The sequence below is a fragment of the Cibotium barometz genome, chromosome 1 (assembly GCF_041138505.1).
Source record: "Cibotium barometz isolate CiBa-2024 chromosome 1, ASM4113850v1, whole genome shotgun sequence".
NCBI classification, from domain to species: Eukaryota; Viridiplantae; Streptophyta; class Polypodiopsida; order Cyatheales; family Cibotiaceae; genus Cibotium; species Cibotium barometz.
Window position 1 is genome coordinate 27,768,179 of NC_141046.1, and position 18,080 is coordinate 27,786,258.

The following is an 18,080-nucleotide window of genomic DNA, read 5'->3' on the forward strand; positions in this document are numbered from 1 at the left end:
GGGAAAGTGCCAGAGGAAGTATGGACAGGGAAGCCTCCGTCATACAAGCACTTAGAGAGTGTTTGGTTGCGTTGCGTACGTGCACATACGCAGGGAAATGCGCACCAAACTTGATCCTAAGTCTCATAAATGCATATTCCTAGGATATGGTGACAGAGGTGAAATGGGGTATAGACTTTGGGATCCCGTGAATAGAAAGATTATACGCAGCAATGATGTCATTTTTGATGAAACATGCATGTATAAGGAGCTTGCAAGGCAACAGGAGCCTGGCAGTCATCTTTGATGATGATGGACATCATGGACAACAACCAAGGGCTGTAAATCAGCCATTACAGCAGGAAAACCAGCCCTTAAATGGTGCTGAAAATGGTCCAAATGGACAGCCAGACATGGCAGAAGATAGGCATGATTTTTCAGCCTTATGGCATGGAACAGGAGCCACCAATGGGTGATATGCAGGCTGGACAGCAACCTGCAAATGATGGTCATTGGGTACGGAGGTCCACAAGACCCTCCAGAGCCCCTGACAGGTTTGTTCCAGGGGTTGACTATTTGATGCTTACTGACTGTGGGGAGCCCTCATGTTATAAAGAGGCTTTACAGAGGGCAGACAAGGCTCTTTGGGAGCGTGCCATGAAGTCAGAGATGGATTCTCTACATAAAAATGGAACATGGAAGTTGGTGCATTTGCCTGCAGGCAAGAAGGTTTTGCCATGCAAGTGGGTATACAGGCTCAAAGTTGCACCAGATGCAAAGCCAAGATACAAAGCCAGGTTAGTGGCTAAGGGCTTCAAGCAGGAATATGGTGTGGACTTTGATGAGATCTTCTCTCCAGTGGTCAAAATGACCACACTTAGAGCTGTGTTAGCTTTGGTTGCGCATGATGATCTGGACTTGATTCAGATGGATGTGAAGACTGCTTTTCTTCACGGTGATCTCCATGAGGAGATATATATGCAGCAGCCAGAGGGTTATGCAGTAAGTGGAAAGGAGAAGCTTGTATGCAAGCTGAAAAAGAGTCTTTATGGGCTCAAACAGGCACCAAGGGAATGGTATCATAAATTTGATACATTCATGAAATCACAGAAATTCAGGAGAAGTGACATAGATCACTGCTTGTACACCAAGAAAGCTTTGGATGGCAGTCTATTGATCCTCATCTTGTATGTTGATGATATGTTGATTGCCGGGAAATCTCGTAAGGAGATGGATACCTTGAAGAAGAGGCTGCATGAAACCTTTGATATGAAGGATTTGGGTGATGCAAATCACATTTTGGGTATGCGGATACTTCGGGACAGAAATCAGCATGTGTTGTATTTGTCTCAGAAGGAATACATTGGCAAAGTTTTGCAGAGGTTCAATATGGACGGGGGGAAGAAGACTAGTACTCCTTTGCCTCCATATGTGAAACTCAGTGCTATGGACAACCCACAGTCAGATAGAGACAGGGCTGATATGGCCAAGATTCCGTATGCTTCAGCTTGTGGCAGTCTCATGTATGCCATGGTTGCTACTAGGCCGGACATTGCATTTGCAGTGGGAGTGGTTTCTAGATACATGGCCAACCCTGGCAAGAAGCATTGGGAAGCAGTGAAAGGTGTCATGAGATACCTGAAGGGCACACAGGATATGTGCATTTGCTTTGGCAAACAGGATGCATTAGTGCATGGTTACACGGATTCGGATTATGCCGGTCATCCAGATAACCGGAAGTCTACTAACGGTTATGTATTTACATTCACAGGAGGTGCTGTGTCATGGATATCCAGGATGCAGAAGTGCACTGCCTTATCTACTACAGAGGCTGAGTATATTGCAGCCACAGAGGCTTGCAAGGAGGCATTATGGCTATCTCGGTTAGTGGTTGATTTGGGTTATACAGGGGATATTCCATTGTTGCATTGTGACAGTCAGAGTGCCATCCAGTTGGCAAAGAACCCTGTCTTTCATGCAAAGACGAAGCATGTGGATGTGAAGTATCACTTCATCAGAGAGGTGATAGAGAACAAGCAAATTCAGCTTGTTAAGATTCATACGGATAACAACCCGGCTGATCTGTTGACAAAGAGTTTGCCTCCGGAGCGGTTTGCTCATTGCAGACACTTGATGGGCATTGGATGAGGCCAGTTTCAGCCTTGATATGGCCTTGTATATTATCATGTACATGCTGATTTTTCTTTTCCTTCATTTAAGGGCACTTTGCCTTTAAGTGGGAGGTTGTTGGGGTAAAGGCATAATGCCCACCCTTATAGTGTGTACAAGCCCATAAGTTATAGTACATAGTACACTTAGTACTTTTAATGTACTAAGTGCACTATGTGTACTAGTGCAATATACATGTGTGATAGGGGAGTCACACACTCATGCCTCATGAGTTGACTTATCCCCACAACTCTCTCTCTCTCGTTCTCTCTGTGTATGTCTCCTACACATGAATTAACCTAACCCTAATTCCATCTCTCCCACACATAGATGTGAATGCTACGGTCGCTACTATGGAAGCGGGTGCCTTGGTAGACTTTTGGCCTGCCACTTAGTGCAATCCTTCTTTCTGTGTTCCACAGTGTGGCAGAAGAAACAACAGTTCTCTGCCTTGTATCGTGTTTGTTCATCCGGTTGGAGCTAACCTCCAATGATGCCCTCCTTATATTTTTCCTCAAGAGTCTTCTTAGGCGTCTGGGAATTTTTCTTTTGGTCCTTTTAGTCTTTGTGTTCTGAGCCCCCTTACCCTGGCTCGATGACTGTTGGGTAGATGATTGTTGCTAGGGCTTAGGACTAAACTGTACTTGCTTGGGCTTACCTCCGTTTAGTATCAGTTCTTGATTCTAAGCGAGGGTCAGTGCCTGTGCATAAGTCGGAGGCTCAAAATTCTTGACTGGGTATCTTATGTTTGTGGCTAAACCTCTAATGAACTATTTCCGATATACCCAACTGCTAGGCCATGGTAATGACCTTGTTGGAATAGGTCAAAACAGGGGAACCATTGTGAGTGAGTTTGTAAAACTCGTCCTCAAGATTGGTCATATACTATGGTGGAAGAAAATGGGCCTTAAGGTCAGTCACAAAAGTAACCCAATCGAATTGAAATTGGCGTGTTAAGGGGTCTGTGTGAAGCTAAGACCAATGTTGCAACCAAGTAACAGCTTTTCCAGTGAGTTGAGGTGTTGTCACATGGATTTTGTCTTGTGGATCTGTGATTTTTGCTAAAGAAAAATGTGCTTCAAACTGATGAATAAACCGGGTAACAGCAGCATGATCGCACTTACCATAATACTTACTAAAGTTTGGTGAAGTTCGGATGATGGTGGTGGTTGGGGTGGTGGAGGACGAAGGACTTGGAGCCATCTTGGGGAGAATGTGCCGTCGTCTGCTGATGGTGGATGTGCATAGCATCCGAGTTGAGTCTTTGTTGGAGGTCGGCTTCTTCTCGACGGGGCTGGCCGCAGGCCTCTATTCTTCTTTATTTATTTTTCCTTCTTTAGCTCTTCTTCTTGCTTCTTCACGTCTTTCATCGTCTTTTCTTCTTTGTTCCTCCAACCCGAAGGCATTTTTGCTAGATTTTAGAGGCCGCCTTTGGGCTTCTCTTATTCTGCTGCAAGCTGCATCTTCAATGAATTTATTTGATCATTATTCTTAGGAGCTCTTCTGTGCATGGCGGTAGCGTACTTTCTTTGAGTGTGTCGCTTTGGAGGCTCTGTGCCTCGATAACTTCTTGCTGGCTTTCTTCTTGATGAGGTCTCTCTCCCGACAGGGTGGAGGCCTAGGTGGTTTTTTGTGGATCGCAGTATTACCATCCACTGGATGCTCTCACTTCTTTAGGTAGCTGAGTTGGGTCACCAACCTGATGCTCTGATACCAATGTTACATGCACTGTGGTAACGCACAACAAAGCCTTCTTTAAATTTTTTCTTTGGTGAGATCTTTAGCATCCATTCATTGAGTAGAGAGAGAGAGAGAGAGAGAGAGAGAGAGAGAGAGAGAGAGAAAATAGAAGAGAAACTAGCTGACACAGTATTCCCAAATACCCGTTAACCTACCCCTCCTCAACATCCCCCCCCTCCCCCCCCCCCGCTACGGGCGCCGCCCCGTCTCCCCTGCAAGCAAGAGTTTTTGCTTATATTGCTTCCTTGGAGAACTACTGTGCAATGCTTTAGAATTAGATCTAAGACTACCCAACGCTTGGAGGAGGAAGACTGTACATCAATTGAGAATCCACCAATTCAAGGGCATTGTAGAAGACTCTTCTCAGCCACTCATGCAAGTCCAAGATAGAAATTTGCTTGATCACTTGACTTATGATGAATGAATTATGCTGAATATCAGGCGCATGCTTTTATATGGTGATATGCTGCTGGTCGGCCAGTTTACTTTGGACAAATAATGCTAAAATTAAGCATTTATTGGTACGCCTACAACATTTAATGCTGCGCCTAACAACAGGCTGCCCTTTCTATGCTGGCCACCTGTCCAAAGTCCACGACCTGCTGCCCATGCTGTGCCTTGCTGGCTGACAGGAACATGAGTGTTCCCTCATACTGTTGACTGGCTCTACTTGAGGTTCAGGGCTGTAAACAGCCCCAACTAGGCTGCCAACTTGGGAAAATAGCCATGGGCTGGCCTCTGGCTGGCCCATAGGCATGCCTTTCATTCAATTCAGCCCCTACATGCTTGCTACATGCTTCTGATGCAAACCTAATGCTAAGGATGATTGCTATATGCCCTTATCTGATGGGGTTCACCAAGTGGGTTAAGAGGACTGACTCCTGACTGACCTCTATGGCTCGGAGATTGGACCTCTTAGATCGTGCTTGATTGTCTTGGACTGAGGGCTCACAATGGGGTTACATGGTACGAGAAATATTCCTAAAAAATGTACTTATTTCTGTACAAATGTTGCATTGATGATGATGTCACTGTGTACCCCAATGCAAGGTGCACGTGACATTAATAGGTTAAGTATTTTGTGAAACCCCTGCTGACCCACACGGAGTTACAGGGGAATTCTTTCTTCAGTGTTGGAAAGTATTAGAACAACCACTCTTTCTTATGATCAATCAATCATGGTTATAGGATAATATGCCATCCTCTCGACAAGAGGGTTTAGTCAAACTGGTGATAGAAAAAAAAATGTGTCTAAATATGTGTGATTAGCGGCCTATTACATTGATGCTGGTGATCTATAAATTAATCACTAAAATGATCATTGCCAGGATCCAAATGATCTTGAATAGGGACTTGCATCTAGCACAGTATGGCTCTGTCCCTAGATGACAAATGACATATAACATATAACATATGAAATGCATATGTGGGAATAGAATATGCCAAACATACTTTGCATGATGTCTTACTATTGCAAATCGATGTGGCGAAGGCTTTTGATACAGTTTAATGGGATTACATTGCTACAGTAACGACACAACTTGGGCTTGGAGAAAAAATGCGTAATGTCATTTATTGGCTATTTCAAGATTGCACGTCACGGTACATACTACGCAAAGGTTTGTCTTATCCCTAGGTATTGGGAAAATCGGTTAGGTAGGGTAACAGGTTGCCCTTTTGACTACTTTGCTATATGCAATTGTAATGCATCCTTTGTTACTTTATATGGATAAACTCACTGACAATGGACAACTACATGGGTTGTAAGCTACCACATGGTTGTGCTTTGGTAGATCAGGCTTATGTTGATGACTCAATACACCGCATGATCTTAGTGCACTTATGCAAGTGCTTGAGCTTTTGGGAAGGTAGCATGGCTATTCATCATAAACTTAAGGAAATCTAAATTGTTGCCCTTGAAGGAAGCAGATTGGCACATCATATTATGGCCGGGTCGGATCCTTTCATCCACTGACATTGTTTGGCACTGGGGATATTTATTAGGACGGAATATGTCTCACCGAGATGCCATTGAATGGGTCATCCAAAAAGTGCAAGCAAAACTAGATTCCCGGCAAGTAACTACTTCGCCTCTTCATGTGTGGCTTCAAATTGTGCAATCCATTCTTATGGCATACGCTCAGTTTTTCTTGCCGCTTTTGATATGGTAAAAAATAGAGATTGATGGTTTTATGTCACAAACAATGGAAGTACTATGGAAGACAAAGCATCGTAAAAAAGTGCTAAGACTTTTAAGATATGAGGGTCTGTTCGCCCAAAATGCATGGTGGACTAAATGTTCTTAATATTCATTATCATGTATTGGCAAGAAAAGCAATGTTGCTACATGCTTTTCTTGCACAGGAACAACCTTGGGCACTCATGGTAGCAGCAATATGTACAAAGTTTCAAACATGCTCATTTGGCAAATGGTAGCTACAACATGGGGATATACTATGTGCATGGCAAGATTCCAGGTTGCCCATACACAAGCAGATTGATTATACCTCCCGCTGCTGCTTCGCGACGTTCCCCTCTTCCCCCCCGCTCTCTTCCTCCCTCTCGCCTCCTCTCTCTCCTCCTTTTCAGCAGCAGGCACAAATAGCGGAGGCATCCTCTTCGCAGAGGGACTCTACTGAAGCCCCCTCGCCCACCCCTGCTGATGCCCCCGCTGTTCGACTCTCTCTCACCGACGAGGAGAGAGCGGGCTTCATCACCGAGATTGAGCGACTCCAGCAATATTCCGTCATTGGAAAAGTCGTCGGAAGCAGACCCAGTTGCGGCGAGCTTCGAGATCTTCTTCAGAGCCGTTTGCTCACTGATGTAGGCAAAATCATTGATATACAGTTGCTCGGCCGTGGTTTCTACCAGATTGAGTTCGAGTCCCAGGAGGCAGCCGCACACATTCTACAGATGTCTCCATTGGCTTTGCGCTCCTCTAAGGCTCATTTTCGACTGTGGATCCATGGTTTTGATCCAGTAGCAGAGACCTCCTCCTCTTTCATCCCGAAGGAGGAGAGGGGCTTTCCAATGACAGCTTGTCTACCGAGACTCCGCAGGGAGTACTTACACCTCTTGCCACAGATTGGGAAGGCCCTAGGGACGTACCTCGCACGGCAGCCTCGATGGTTGCCAAGGCAGCGGGTCTTCCTTCTGTGAGAGTTCTTGTTTCAGACCCGGCTCAGCTACCGACGGCGATACAGCTTCCCACCTTGGTAGGTGAATGGCTGGCTCAAAAGGTGGAACTCTGGCCTCCCGAACCAGTGCTTCATTTGCCGCCAAGTAGGACATCTAGCGAAGGCCTGCCCTAGGCGCACTCAGAGGCAGGCTCAGCGACGGGCCCAGCAAGAGTCCAGACAGGCTAGAGCGACACCACAGGAGGCTTTTGGCCCACAGCAGACGTCGCGGGGCACTGACTCGGAGACGACAGATACCCCGATGGCTGAGCAGGAGCGCTCAGGCCAGTCAGGCAACCCAGAGACAGCACGGGCTCGTCCTGATTGGTAGAGAGTTACTCGGCGCCGTCATCCTACTGTTGAGAGAGAGAGAGCTATCCCACGAGGACGGCAGGCCTCGCAGCAGCAGCGGCTTCCCACAGGGAACCGTTTTAGTGTCCTTCAGGAGGAGCCGACTGGGCTCTCCTTGCAGGGCGCGTCGACTTGTCATCCGTAGAGAGAGCCGCAAGAGGAGCCTACAGGTCCAGGCGGCCATTCATCCTCTTCACCCTCTGCCGCCACCATTCTGCCTTCTTCCTCCCGCCCACATTCACCCCCTTCCTCTACTGACCCGCATCCCTCGCCTGCTTCCGCCCCTTCACCTGACCTTCATCCACCCGCTTTCTCCCCTCCAGTTGTTCCTCGCACCACGCCCACTGTTACCCCTCCCCTTGGCCGGGCTCCCACACCTCCTGGCAGTGCTCGACGGTCTTTACAGAGCTCCTTCTTGGCGAGCAGAGCTGCGCAGGAGGGTAGCTCCTCTCCTCGTCCCCCAGTGGTGATCAGTACTTCCCCCATGGCTGCTATTCCGCCTGGATTAGCTTCTTTTGACTATCACCTGCGAGGCGAGAGGTTTGGGTATGAGTTCACTAGACACTTCGGTGAACTTGATGACAACAGGTCGGCTACTCGTCTGAGGGTGCATGTAGCGATTCTTGCCTCACGTGGGGCAACAGCCATTGACTCGGCAGTGGCCTTCTTCTTCCCACTTTGTGGCAGTTCACAGACAGATTGGACTATCTCAGCTGCTATGCGATTCATGCGTGCACAGATCATTGAATTTTCACACCATCTTGGAGAGTTGGAGTGCATGGAATTGCTTGCTTACTTCTGGGATTTGGTTAAGTTTATGGTGGTGCCAGGCTCACCAGAGGCCACTGAGCGACATATTGTCATGTATTTAATTGTGCACTCTAGGATGACTCCAGGCTATGTATATGTACATGAGGATGAGGTTCCACATGATCTTGCCAGAGAGTTGGCCACTGAGACCTGAAGTTGCTTGAGACAGGCCTTGAGAGGCCGCTTTTCAGGATTTAGGGGACGTTTGGACTCGGATTTCTCTCCGTCCAAGCCTATCTCCAAGATTGCTCGGCTAGCGGCTCATCTCATGGAATGTACAGGGGCTTGGAGGCTCCAATTTTATGCGTTACCGTGGGCGCCAGGAGATGATGTGCTGCTTGACTGGTGGTCCAGTGGATGTTTTTATGTTGCAGGAGCATCATTTGTCAGAGAGCCGCATTCGGCGTTGTGGTCAGCTTATGCATAGACACTGTGAGGTGTTTTGGTCAGCATCGTTTGGACCCTCTGGTATTCAGGGGGGAGTATGTATGTCTATTGCGGATACTTGGTGGGCTACCATCATTGACAGAGGCATTATTATTCCTGGCAGAGCACAGTGGATTATTTTTCAGTGGGGAGAGATCAGGCTTGGTCTCTTGAACTTGTATGCCCCGAATCATGAGAGTGCTCGTGCAGAGTTTTGGACACAGATTGATGTTGCTTTGCCTCGAGCTGATGAGTGGTGTATTGGGGGTGACTTCAACATGATTGAATCACCTGAGGACAGATGTGGTGGTAGCCAGACCACTGTTCATGGCACAGAGCTTGCAGCATGATGGTAGAGATTATGTATGACATTGAGGGTTGTTGATGTATGGCATTCTGAGGGCTTTGCACGGGAGCGAGGTAGTCTCCTCTTTTCTCGTTCAGATCGGCAGATTGGCAGCACGAACCTCTCTCAGATTGACAGGATGTATGCTAGTGATCTACTTGTGGACAGAGGAGGCTCTGTGGGGATTCTTGCTGGTACTTGTATGTCAGATCATGCGCCAGTTTTGTTGGTTCTCTCTGAGGGGGATAGGAGATTCTCCCAGTCGATGCGTATCCCAGAGAATGTACAGCTTGATGAGAACTTGGTTGAGTGGATTGAGCAGATTTGGATTCGGACTCGGTCGGAGTCGGAATCGCGGGCATAGTCAGTGTCAATGGGCCTTGAGCAGATTAGTGCCCTTCTCAGAGAGGAGACGAGCCGGAGATTGGCGCACACTAGAGAGGTTGAGCGCCGGCTACACAGGAGTCTTGCCTCCCTTCAGAGATTGATTGAGCGTCATCCTGATAGTGAGTGGGCGGGGACACAGTTGGCTCAGGCATAGCAGGAGCTTCGCGAGATAGAGGAGCACAGGCATGATTTTCTGTTTCATAGACAAGTGGCTCAGTGGACTCAGGTAGGGGACCGTGTGATTGAGAAGTTCTTTTCGATTACTGGACCTCGACACTCTAGAGCAGGAGTGCGACGGCTCCGTAGGGCCGATGGTACTATGGCCACGGAGCTTGAAGAGATGCGAGAGATTGCTACGCAGTTCTGCCGTGAGCTATTGACAGAGGAGGCTCCGTCGCCGACTTGCATGGAGAGCCGAGAGCAGGTTTTGAGATATGTTCGCAGGACAGTGGTGACTGATGATATGCGCTTGCAGCTATTGGCCCCTTTTTCATGCAGTGAGTTACATGAGGCTTTGTGCTCTTTGGCACGAGACAGTTGTCCAGGAGAGGATGGTCTTCTTTCCTCTTTTTTCTTGCGATATTGGGATCTTTTGAAGGAGGGGCTGAGGCTTGCCTTCCAAGAGATGATGGACAGTGGTATGATGCCTGAGGCCCTATCTGAGGGGTTGATTTGCCTTATTCCCAAGGAGGGAGGAAACGCCGAGGAGATTAGACAGTGGCGGCCGATCACGATCTTGAACTCTGCCTTAAAATTATTGCTAAGGCCTTGAGTTTGAGATTGCAGCCTATGCTGGACAGCCTTATCCACCCTACCCAGACTGGTTTTGTCAAGGGCCGTAGCATCCTTGACAATATCTTTACTTTTTGGGAGGCTGTTTCACTTGCTCGTATGAGGGAAGAGCCCTTGGCAGTGCTATTGCTTGATTTTGAGAAAGCCTATGACCGTGTGGATTGGGCTTTTCTGGAGGCCACTATGCTTCGGATGGGTTTCCCTGAGGCTTGGATCAGGGGTGTGGCTACACTTTATAGATCCGCTCATAGCGAGGTCTTGTTGGCTGGGGGAGTGTGGGGAGCGCTTCTCCCTTTCTCATTCGGTCCGACAGGGTTGCCCTCTAGCGCCCACACTCTTCCTTTTCTTTGCTGAGGTGATGAGCTCTTACTTGACTGCGCAGGATACAGGCCTACAGGGCCTCCGTCTCCCGATGAGGGAAGAGGAGTTACTGGATTCAGAGTTCGCAGATGATACGACAGTTTACTTGCATGGCCATGCGGCCAATTTGACTCGTTTTCAGGATGCTTTAGAGCAGTTTTGTGATGCCTCTGGTGCCAAGATTAATTGGCACAAATCATGTGGCTTTTGGGTCAGTAGAGACGAGGTACCGCCGTGGCGACCTAGCATGCAGTTTCAGTGGATTCCCCCTGGCACGACGGTGCGGTATTTGGGATGCCATGTCGGACTTGATTTGACAGCCGAGTAGCAGAATGCTCCTTTACTTTTGAGCATTCGGCGGAAGCTCCTTTTCTGGAGCTCTGCAAGACTTTATTTGGCTGGACGGGTGGTAGTGGCGAATCAGGTGCTTTTGGCCACCATGTGGTACATTACTTCCTGCTGGATATTTTTGGCTCATGTATCAGCCAGGTTCAGCGCTTGATCAGGACTTTTCTGTGGTCTGGGAGAAACGGAGGGCCGGCCAGGGCCAAAGTTGCTTGGCCAGTTATCACTTTGCCGACAGCACAGGGAGGTCTAGGGATTGTGGACCCAGCTTGCCAGAGCCGAGCGCTTTTGGGCAAGCTTATTGTTCGAGGACTCTTACCAGGCGCTGAGCCTTGGAAGGAGCTCCTCTTACACAGACTTGGTAGATGCACTCCAGCTACAGGAGGCCCGTTGGCAGCCAGAGGTCCGATGGATTTTCACAGAGATGCGCAGAGTTGGTTTCCCGCAGAGGACGGAGGACAGATTTGCATGCAGTTTGTTGAGGACATGGGAGCAGCTACGCCCTGCCTTGATCTTGATTCCTCCCTCTTGCACTGAGGAGATCATGAGACAGCCCCTGGTTTGGAATCCACAGGTTCGGACAGATAGAGGCTACATGGTTGGATCCAGACCGCATGTCTCTTGGGGAGCTTTGACTGCTGGACCTGCTCGGTGCCTTGGTGATTGGATACAGTTTCGGCAGCTTCCTGAGGAGCAGTAGAGTTCGAGGCTTGCAGGTTTGAGGGGTGTTCCGCAGATGATTAGTGATATTGAGGCGGCAGTGCCAGAGACTTGGTTACAGCCCAGGATTCAGACTCCACCCACCTGGATGGGGGCATTCACGCGTTTGGAGATACTCATTGCAGTGAGAGGCTGCTTTGGGGATTGCACATTGTTCTTTGAGGTGGGTGAGAGTGTACGACTTCACAAAGTCATGACTGAGTCGGAGCTTGTGGTTGACTGCATCTTTCAGTGGATCCGAGTAGTAGGAGCTTGTGACAGACTTTGGCATGTTGACCCAGACCCGGAGGCCATCACCGTTGACTCTGAGTGGCGCCTTTGGGCATGGGAGGCTCGGCCAGTGGCCCGTTTACAGTGGGACCCAGGCGAGTGGCAGTGGAGAGACCCTTTTGCCTCGGTAGAGAGACCGCCCACGCCGTTCTTTCAGTATTCGGCACAGCTTGGCAGATATATTTTGCTAGCTCAGCGACAGGCCAGTCCAGCTGCTGCAGAGCATTGGCGGCGTGAGGGCATTTCAGCAGAGTTCCTGACTGCATTCTAGCAGCGCATTTGGAGTAGTAGACAGCCCAGGCGTACGGTTACCTTTCAGTGGCTAGTTGCTCATAGATTCATTGCTGTGGGCACTTGGCTTAGTTTCGGTGGCAGACCACCAGATTGCTCCGGCTGTGGACACCCACAGGAGACACAGAGGCACTGCCTCTGGGATTGCACTCTTGCACAGCAGATCTGGCGACGGATTTTGCGATTATACAGCCACCTTGGGGGTGACCAGATCTTTACATGGGGTGCCGTGGCTTGGAGCACTCTTTCAGGACCCGCGCTTGGATATGAGACGACAACAGATAGTCTTGCTCTTCGGGCTTAGCGAGGTCACCTTCTTCCACTTCAGGTTCCAGACTTCAGCACTGCTTTATGGTCGGGAGAGGGCGATCCTCGCTGGGAGCTCATTAGCAGCCTCGCACTTTGGTTTGTATGGCGGGCACGCTGCAGACGCATCGTTGAGCAGAGGGTCATTCCACCAGCTGAGACTGTTCGGGACTTTTGGCTGGAGCTTATCCACACACTTCGAGGTCAGTTTGACAGACTTCAGGGGACTTCAGACTCCATGATCCTTCGCAGGCTTGCCTTCCTTCGACTATGGAAGAGCGGCCCGTTCTTTAGTGAGCAGCAGGGCATTTTCTATTCCCCCCTCCACCTCATACTTGAGATAGCTTCAGACAGTCTGGTGGTGTGAGTGGGAGAGCCTTCCTTTGTCTATACTGTGATCCCCCTTGATCGGGAGTTTGTAGCCCACGGGGCAGTTCTGTTGATAACTAATGGAAGGATCTTTTTGTGGAAAAAAAAGCAGATTGATTGTTGACCGAAAAAAGGAGCTGTAATATTTGCATTGGTCTGGAAGGCCTCCAAAGATAGGGAATTCATTAAGGCATGAAAGTATACATTGGAGTAAAGCTTTTGCTGCTCCATTACAAGACCTTGACCATCTTATTTCTTGTCTATTAAAGGAATATGTACTGCGCAAGATGTCATATCCTTTGAGTTGCGTGTTTTACCTTCCCCACATGCTCAAAGAAGATGGGGTTTGGGTATGCATTACAGACCTTCATGGCAACAAATTAGAATCCAATTGTAGTCTTTTGAGAATGTGTCACTTGACCCTCAACATAGTAGACTGGAAGATTGGAACCTACAAAGATAGGAGACACTTGTTTCATTAAAGTTCTCTTTCTCACAAATCACAGTAGCAAGAGTCTACAGATTGATCATTCCGTGGCCTTGGTTCTCAGAGCATGCAAACATGTTATGGCATATGAATAAGTTGGCAAAATGGTGGAAAAAAACTTTGCAGAAAGTATGGAAAAGTAATCTGCCATTAAAACAACGAGTGAGATGTATTGCAGGAGTACTTGATGTTGGTAAAACTTTGGCAAAAGAGATTACTATTGCACAATGGCCAAGGTGCTTATGTTCTAATGAGACCATCCAGCACTTGCTATGGCGTTGTATTGACACCCAGCACTTGCTATGGTGTTGTATTGACACCCATGATTTCTTGCATAGTTTATCTGTGCGTTTGATTGCTAGATTTTCTTGTACACATTTCTCCAATAACTTCTAGATCTTTGGCAGTTTTGAGAGGAGGCTAGTAGGAATGGCTCCTTTTTTGGAACGGTCAAGATTTTGGGCTCTTTGGTCACTTTGGATTGCACGAAATCATCTAGCTTTCCAGTCACCCACGATTGACAAGTATTATTACTTCCGTCAATATTCCGCCAATCCTTATATGATTGCCATCAACTCCAATGGCTAGATCAGAAACATCGAGATTTGTTTTTCCATTGTTTTTAGTTTTTGTGAATTAATGAGAAACACTCTTATGATGGTGCTTCTCTCTGTACAGTAAAGTAATAGAACAATGGTTCATAAATAAAAAAGTGTGTACATACATATGCTATATACAGTAAACATAGTTGTCTGCGAAACTAGTCCCGCTCATGAGGTACGTAAAAAAACGGTATGGTACGAAACTATGCAAGCAAAACTTTTTTTTTTATTGACCGTTTTTTTTGTGACTTTTTTAATGCCCGTTTTTTTTCCTCGTGTTTTGTTTTAGTGTTTTTTATGGCCGTTTGGGCAATGGGGGCTTTCTACCTTGCCACCTTCTCTCAACTTTGCATCTCTAAATGTGTACAAATATCTATTTTTCAAGTGTTTTTTAAAGTCAACCGTACCTCTATTGAACTTATTTTTCCGAAATAAAAAGTCCTATACCGGTATCGTTTTTTCGTACCTTCGTCTCATTTCGTATCTTCGTACCTGAGAACTATGATAGTAAAGTAATAGAACAATGGTTTCACAAAAAAAAAGTGTGTACATACATATGCTATATACAGACATAGGCATATATACACTTATATCTATATTAAAATGAAGAAACCTGGCATTCATGCTTATGCTCCCACGTGAAGGGCAGTCCTGAGTAAGTGATGTGTTGGTGTGGGATTTCTTAAATGCTATTTAGATAAGCAGTCCTTGACTCTGCTTTGGCTTTTATTCCTTGGTGTCTTTAGCGTCTATTTACCAAGCTAACCAGCATTGCTAGGGTTGTGCAGGGATCATCCCTTTTGGGCATCTACTTACGAAGTTAAATGGCGATGCTGGGGTGTGTCGAATAATCCCTTGGCTTTTATTCCTTGGTGGGCTACTTACCAAGTCCACTGGCATTGCTAAGGTTGTGCAGGGATCATATGACCCTTCAAGGGTATGGAAATTAATGGGGCAGGTGAATGTGAAGGATATCCTCACACGGTTCAGCATGCCAGCCTAGCTGCTATAGCACAACAGAGCCTCCTATGGTGAAGAGCTTTCAACATCGCATTGTAAGCATTTGTACATTGGACCACGAAGGCAGCCCTTGAATGCCCAACAACCCTGCTCAAATGTCATCTGCTATGGTGCCTTAGCCCTCTGACATGCTCAATGGTGTTACTTTAGTCCAGCCTCTATGTTACATGAAGCGTAGCGGAAGCTCTTTAATGATGATTAAGGCGTGCTTGATTTATTGAGTTGGAAGAGTTTCACAGAAGAGAAGAGAGAGGATAGGGAGCTTTGTCATTACCGTTGCCCTCTTTGGGAAGGCCAGGGCATGAATCCTGGGTTTCTTTAGCAGTACCATTGGTAAGAGTTTCAGAGAAGGGAAGAGAGGATAGGGAACTTTGTGTGGGAAAGAGGGCTGAACTGGTTGCCTCCCTGTTGCCTTGTGTTTGACCTCTGTTGTGGCTGTGTTTTTCTTCACGTGCTGCATAGGGCTGCCCAAAGGTATGTGCAAGCATGAGTAGTGAGATGAGTTCGAAGAGAACCTAAGCGTCCCTTCTATAGATGCTTCCAGGGCTGGTCGGTGGCCCTACACAGCTATTGTCATGGGGTGCAAACGTGCCCAAATCCCCATGTGTGGGTTCACATATGGGCGGCCAGCCCCTTCAGACATCTGCCTGAGGTCTTCAGCATGCAAGTGGGCTGCCCACATCCTTATCTAGGCTTTGCACCCTATTCCCAAACCTCCATGGCTGTTGCTAGTGCCCGGGACTGCGGGGTTCACACACAACCAACTGATGTAGGTCTATGACGTTGATTGGGGTTGTCCAGACGTCCGACTTAGGTCTAATACGTGCCAGACACTCATACTTTATTACACATTGCACATGGGTTACCAGTTCGTTGTTGTACGGGCAGGAAGGTGCAGAACTTGCATGACAAAGGTGACCACCCTTGGTGGTACGCTGGCAACTCTTTCTTGTACACGGGCTCAAAATGAATATGCATGGTGCCCAGCCTTAGGTTCTTACACTTTTGAAGCTCTACCATGAGAAAGAAGCTCAAGAGAATAGATTCTTGACATCATTGATGTATCATGTATGAATGTGTCTTGGCTGTCAACAAACAGTTGTGTTTTACAAATTTTGTATGACAATTGAGTAGACTTTGGCATGCTTTGAACAACAGAAGTAACCGAAAGCTGTGGAAATTGGCCTCACAGGCGAAGTATGAGGGTGCAGTCAATTCACTCAAGGAGCTGGAGAAACGAACTGCAATGGCTGAAAGTATGCTGGAAGCTATGGAATATCAGGCTCTCAACAATGGGCAGATTGCTCCCTCTAAACGTGCTTCTGCTTCAACACAGGGAGAAGAACCATCTCGATGGTCATGGTCATGGAATACGTCAAAGTAATGCTGTGGCTTTTTCTTTCTGAGTTGTGCCTTTACTGTTTACATTCTTTGTGTAAGTAATGCGAATCAGGTATGATTTTAACCATCCATTCACCAGGTCCACCGATTCTGATTGTTCATCAACCGGAGTCTCTGAATCACACTTATCATTGAAGACAGATGGTAGAGATCTTACCCACGAAAGGTTTAAGGACAAAGGAAGCGAGCCACAGCATGCAGATCCTCCACAAAGGCAGGGCTTGCTGTCACGAAGGTTCTCCCTTGTCTGGCGGGAAAGGGTGAAGGTGCCATCTCTTATTTTGCATTCCATTGACTATGGTTATTAAAGGATGCACTTCCTTATCCGCACATCTTCATGAGGTCATTCAAATGCATCCATCCCAAAATAAAAATGTTGTCTAATGGAATAATTCATCAAACAGGGCAAGGTTGCTGCTACTGATACTCAAACTGAAGTTTCGGAACATTCTGGCTTCTCGCCTAAGTCATTGAGTCCTCAAACCAGCTTGGATGGATCACATGTATCATATTCACACGAGAAAGAAGACGATGGGAATGTTCAGTCAGGGATTTAAGGGAATCAGTTCAGTAAATCCCCCATTATTTATACGGGTGCCTAATAAAGCTACCCGTAATTTTGGTATGACACAAGCGTTTACTTAAAGAAAGCTGTACAGGTTACTGGACTATCAAGACTAATGGAGTGTAAAAAGAGATTTTTTGGTGGATGGTGTCTTGGTGTAAGAGATTTTTTGGTGAAGCTCTATACACATGCCTAAAAGTTTAATGTAAAAATTCAGCATCATGAGACCCCCCGTGCTCAAGCAAATTGACCAGAATAGTGTTGTTTACTTCACTTGGTTTTAGGGGGTTATTCTACTGGACTCTTTTTGTCAAAATGGGATTTTTTGAAATATGTAGGCTAGCTGATGTGCTCCTCGAATACCATCAATGCATTATCCCTTTACTTCTTCCCCCTTGTTTGGTCTTTTGGTGTGAAATTCGCACTTTCCTGAGAAACCACTCGGTCCGTAAAGCCTGCCTTAGTGTGGAGGCAGTGGTAGTTGGTCACCAGGATGCCAACAAAAATGGGCTGTTCCAACGGCCACTTTGGTGGCGGAACTCAGAATGAAGAGATTTGACGAGTGGCTGGTCTCCTTCAACACTGCATTTTCCTTTGTGAAACCATGTGTCGGCTCTGCCAAACCATCTACAGCCACTTCCAAGCTACCTGTAGTAGTCAAAATCAGATGCACATGTTAAAAGCAAGATGTACCATTTTGTGCACGCATCGTAGGCCAATTTTCCCATCTAACAGGTGTGAAATGATACTCAGCAACTAGTGGCCATCACAATACAAAATTTGTCACTGCAGGGACAGGTCCTTAGCGGTTCCATAATTTTAATGGGGTGCTATTGAGTTGGTAAGCTTTTGCATTTTGTTGCATGTCGCCGGGCCTAAGCTAAAGAATAGTTGCCTTCAGCTCGAAATTTTTGTTAAGACAATTATTTATCACAACAGCAAACTACGATGGGCAAACAGATGCATTATTGGCCTGTTCATAGCTGGTTTCTTAATGTGTTTTGTTTGCGGAGGTGTGCGAAGGAAACCCTATTATCAACTCTTCTTGGGCATGAAGTGTCCTCGTAGTCGATGACAAGCCGCTGAGCATAGCCCTTACCCACAAGTCTGCCCTTGTGCTTGTCCACCGACCCATCATTCGTATACTTAGTCTTGTATACCCACTTGA

The 18,080-nt window shown here is 47.1% G+C and overlaps 1 protein-coding gene across 4 annotated transcripts in view; it reads left to right on the forward strand.

The window, feature by feature from the left end:
• The window catches only part of LOC147641819 (uncharacterized), an 80,597-nt gene extending 63,299 nt beyond the window's left edge, over positions 1-17,298 (forward strand). For 3 of the 4 annotated variants that reach the window (XM_086799953.1, XM_086799973.1, XM_086799963.1), the window contains exons 17-19: positions 16,139-16,326; positions 16,427-16,613; positions 16,752-17,298. In XM_086799953.1, the coding sequence (XP_086656079.1) occupies positions 16,139-16,326; positions 16,427-16,613; positions 16,752-16,904 (528 nt within the window). In that variant the 3' untranslated portion in view covers positions 16,905-17,298. Of the gene's footprint in view, positions 1-16,104; positions 16,327-16,426; positions 16,614-16,751 lie in introns of all 4 variants that reach the window. The other variant, XR_015266169.1, reaches the window with a different exon arrangement.
• Positions 17,299-18,080: the final 782 nt, after the last annotated feature.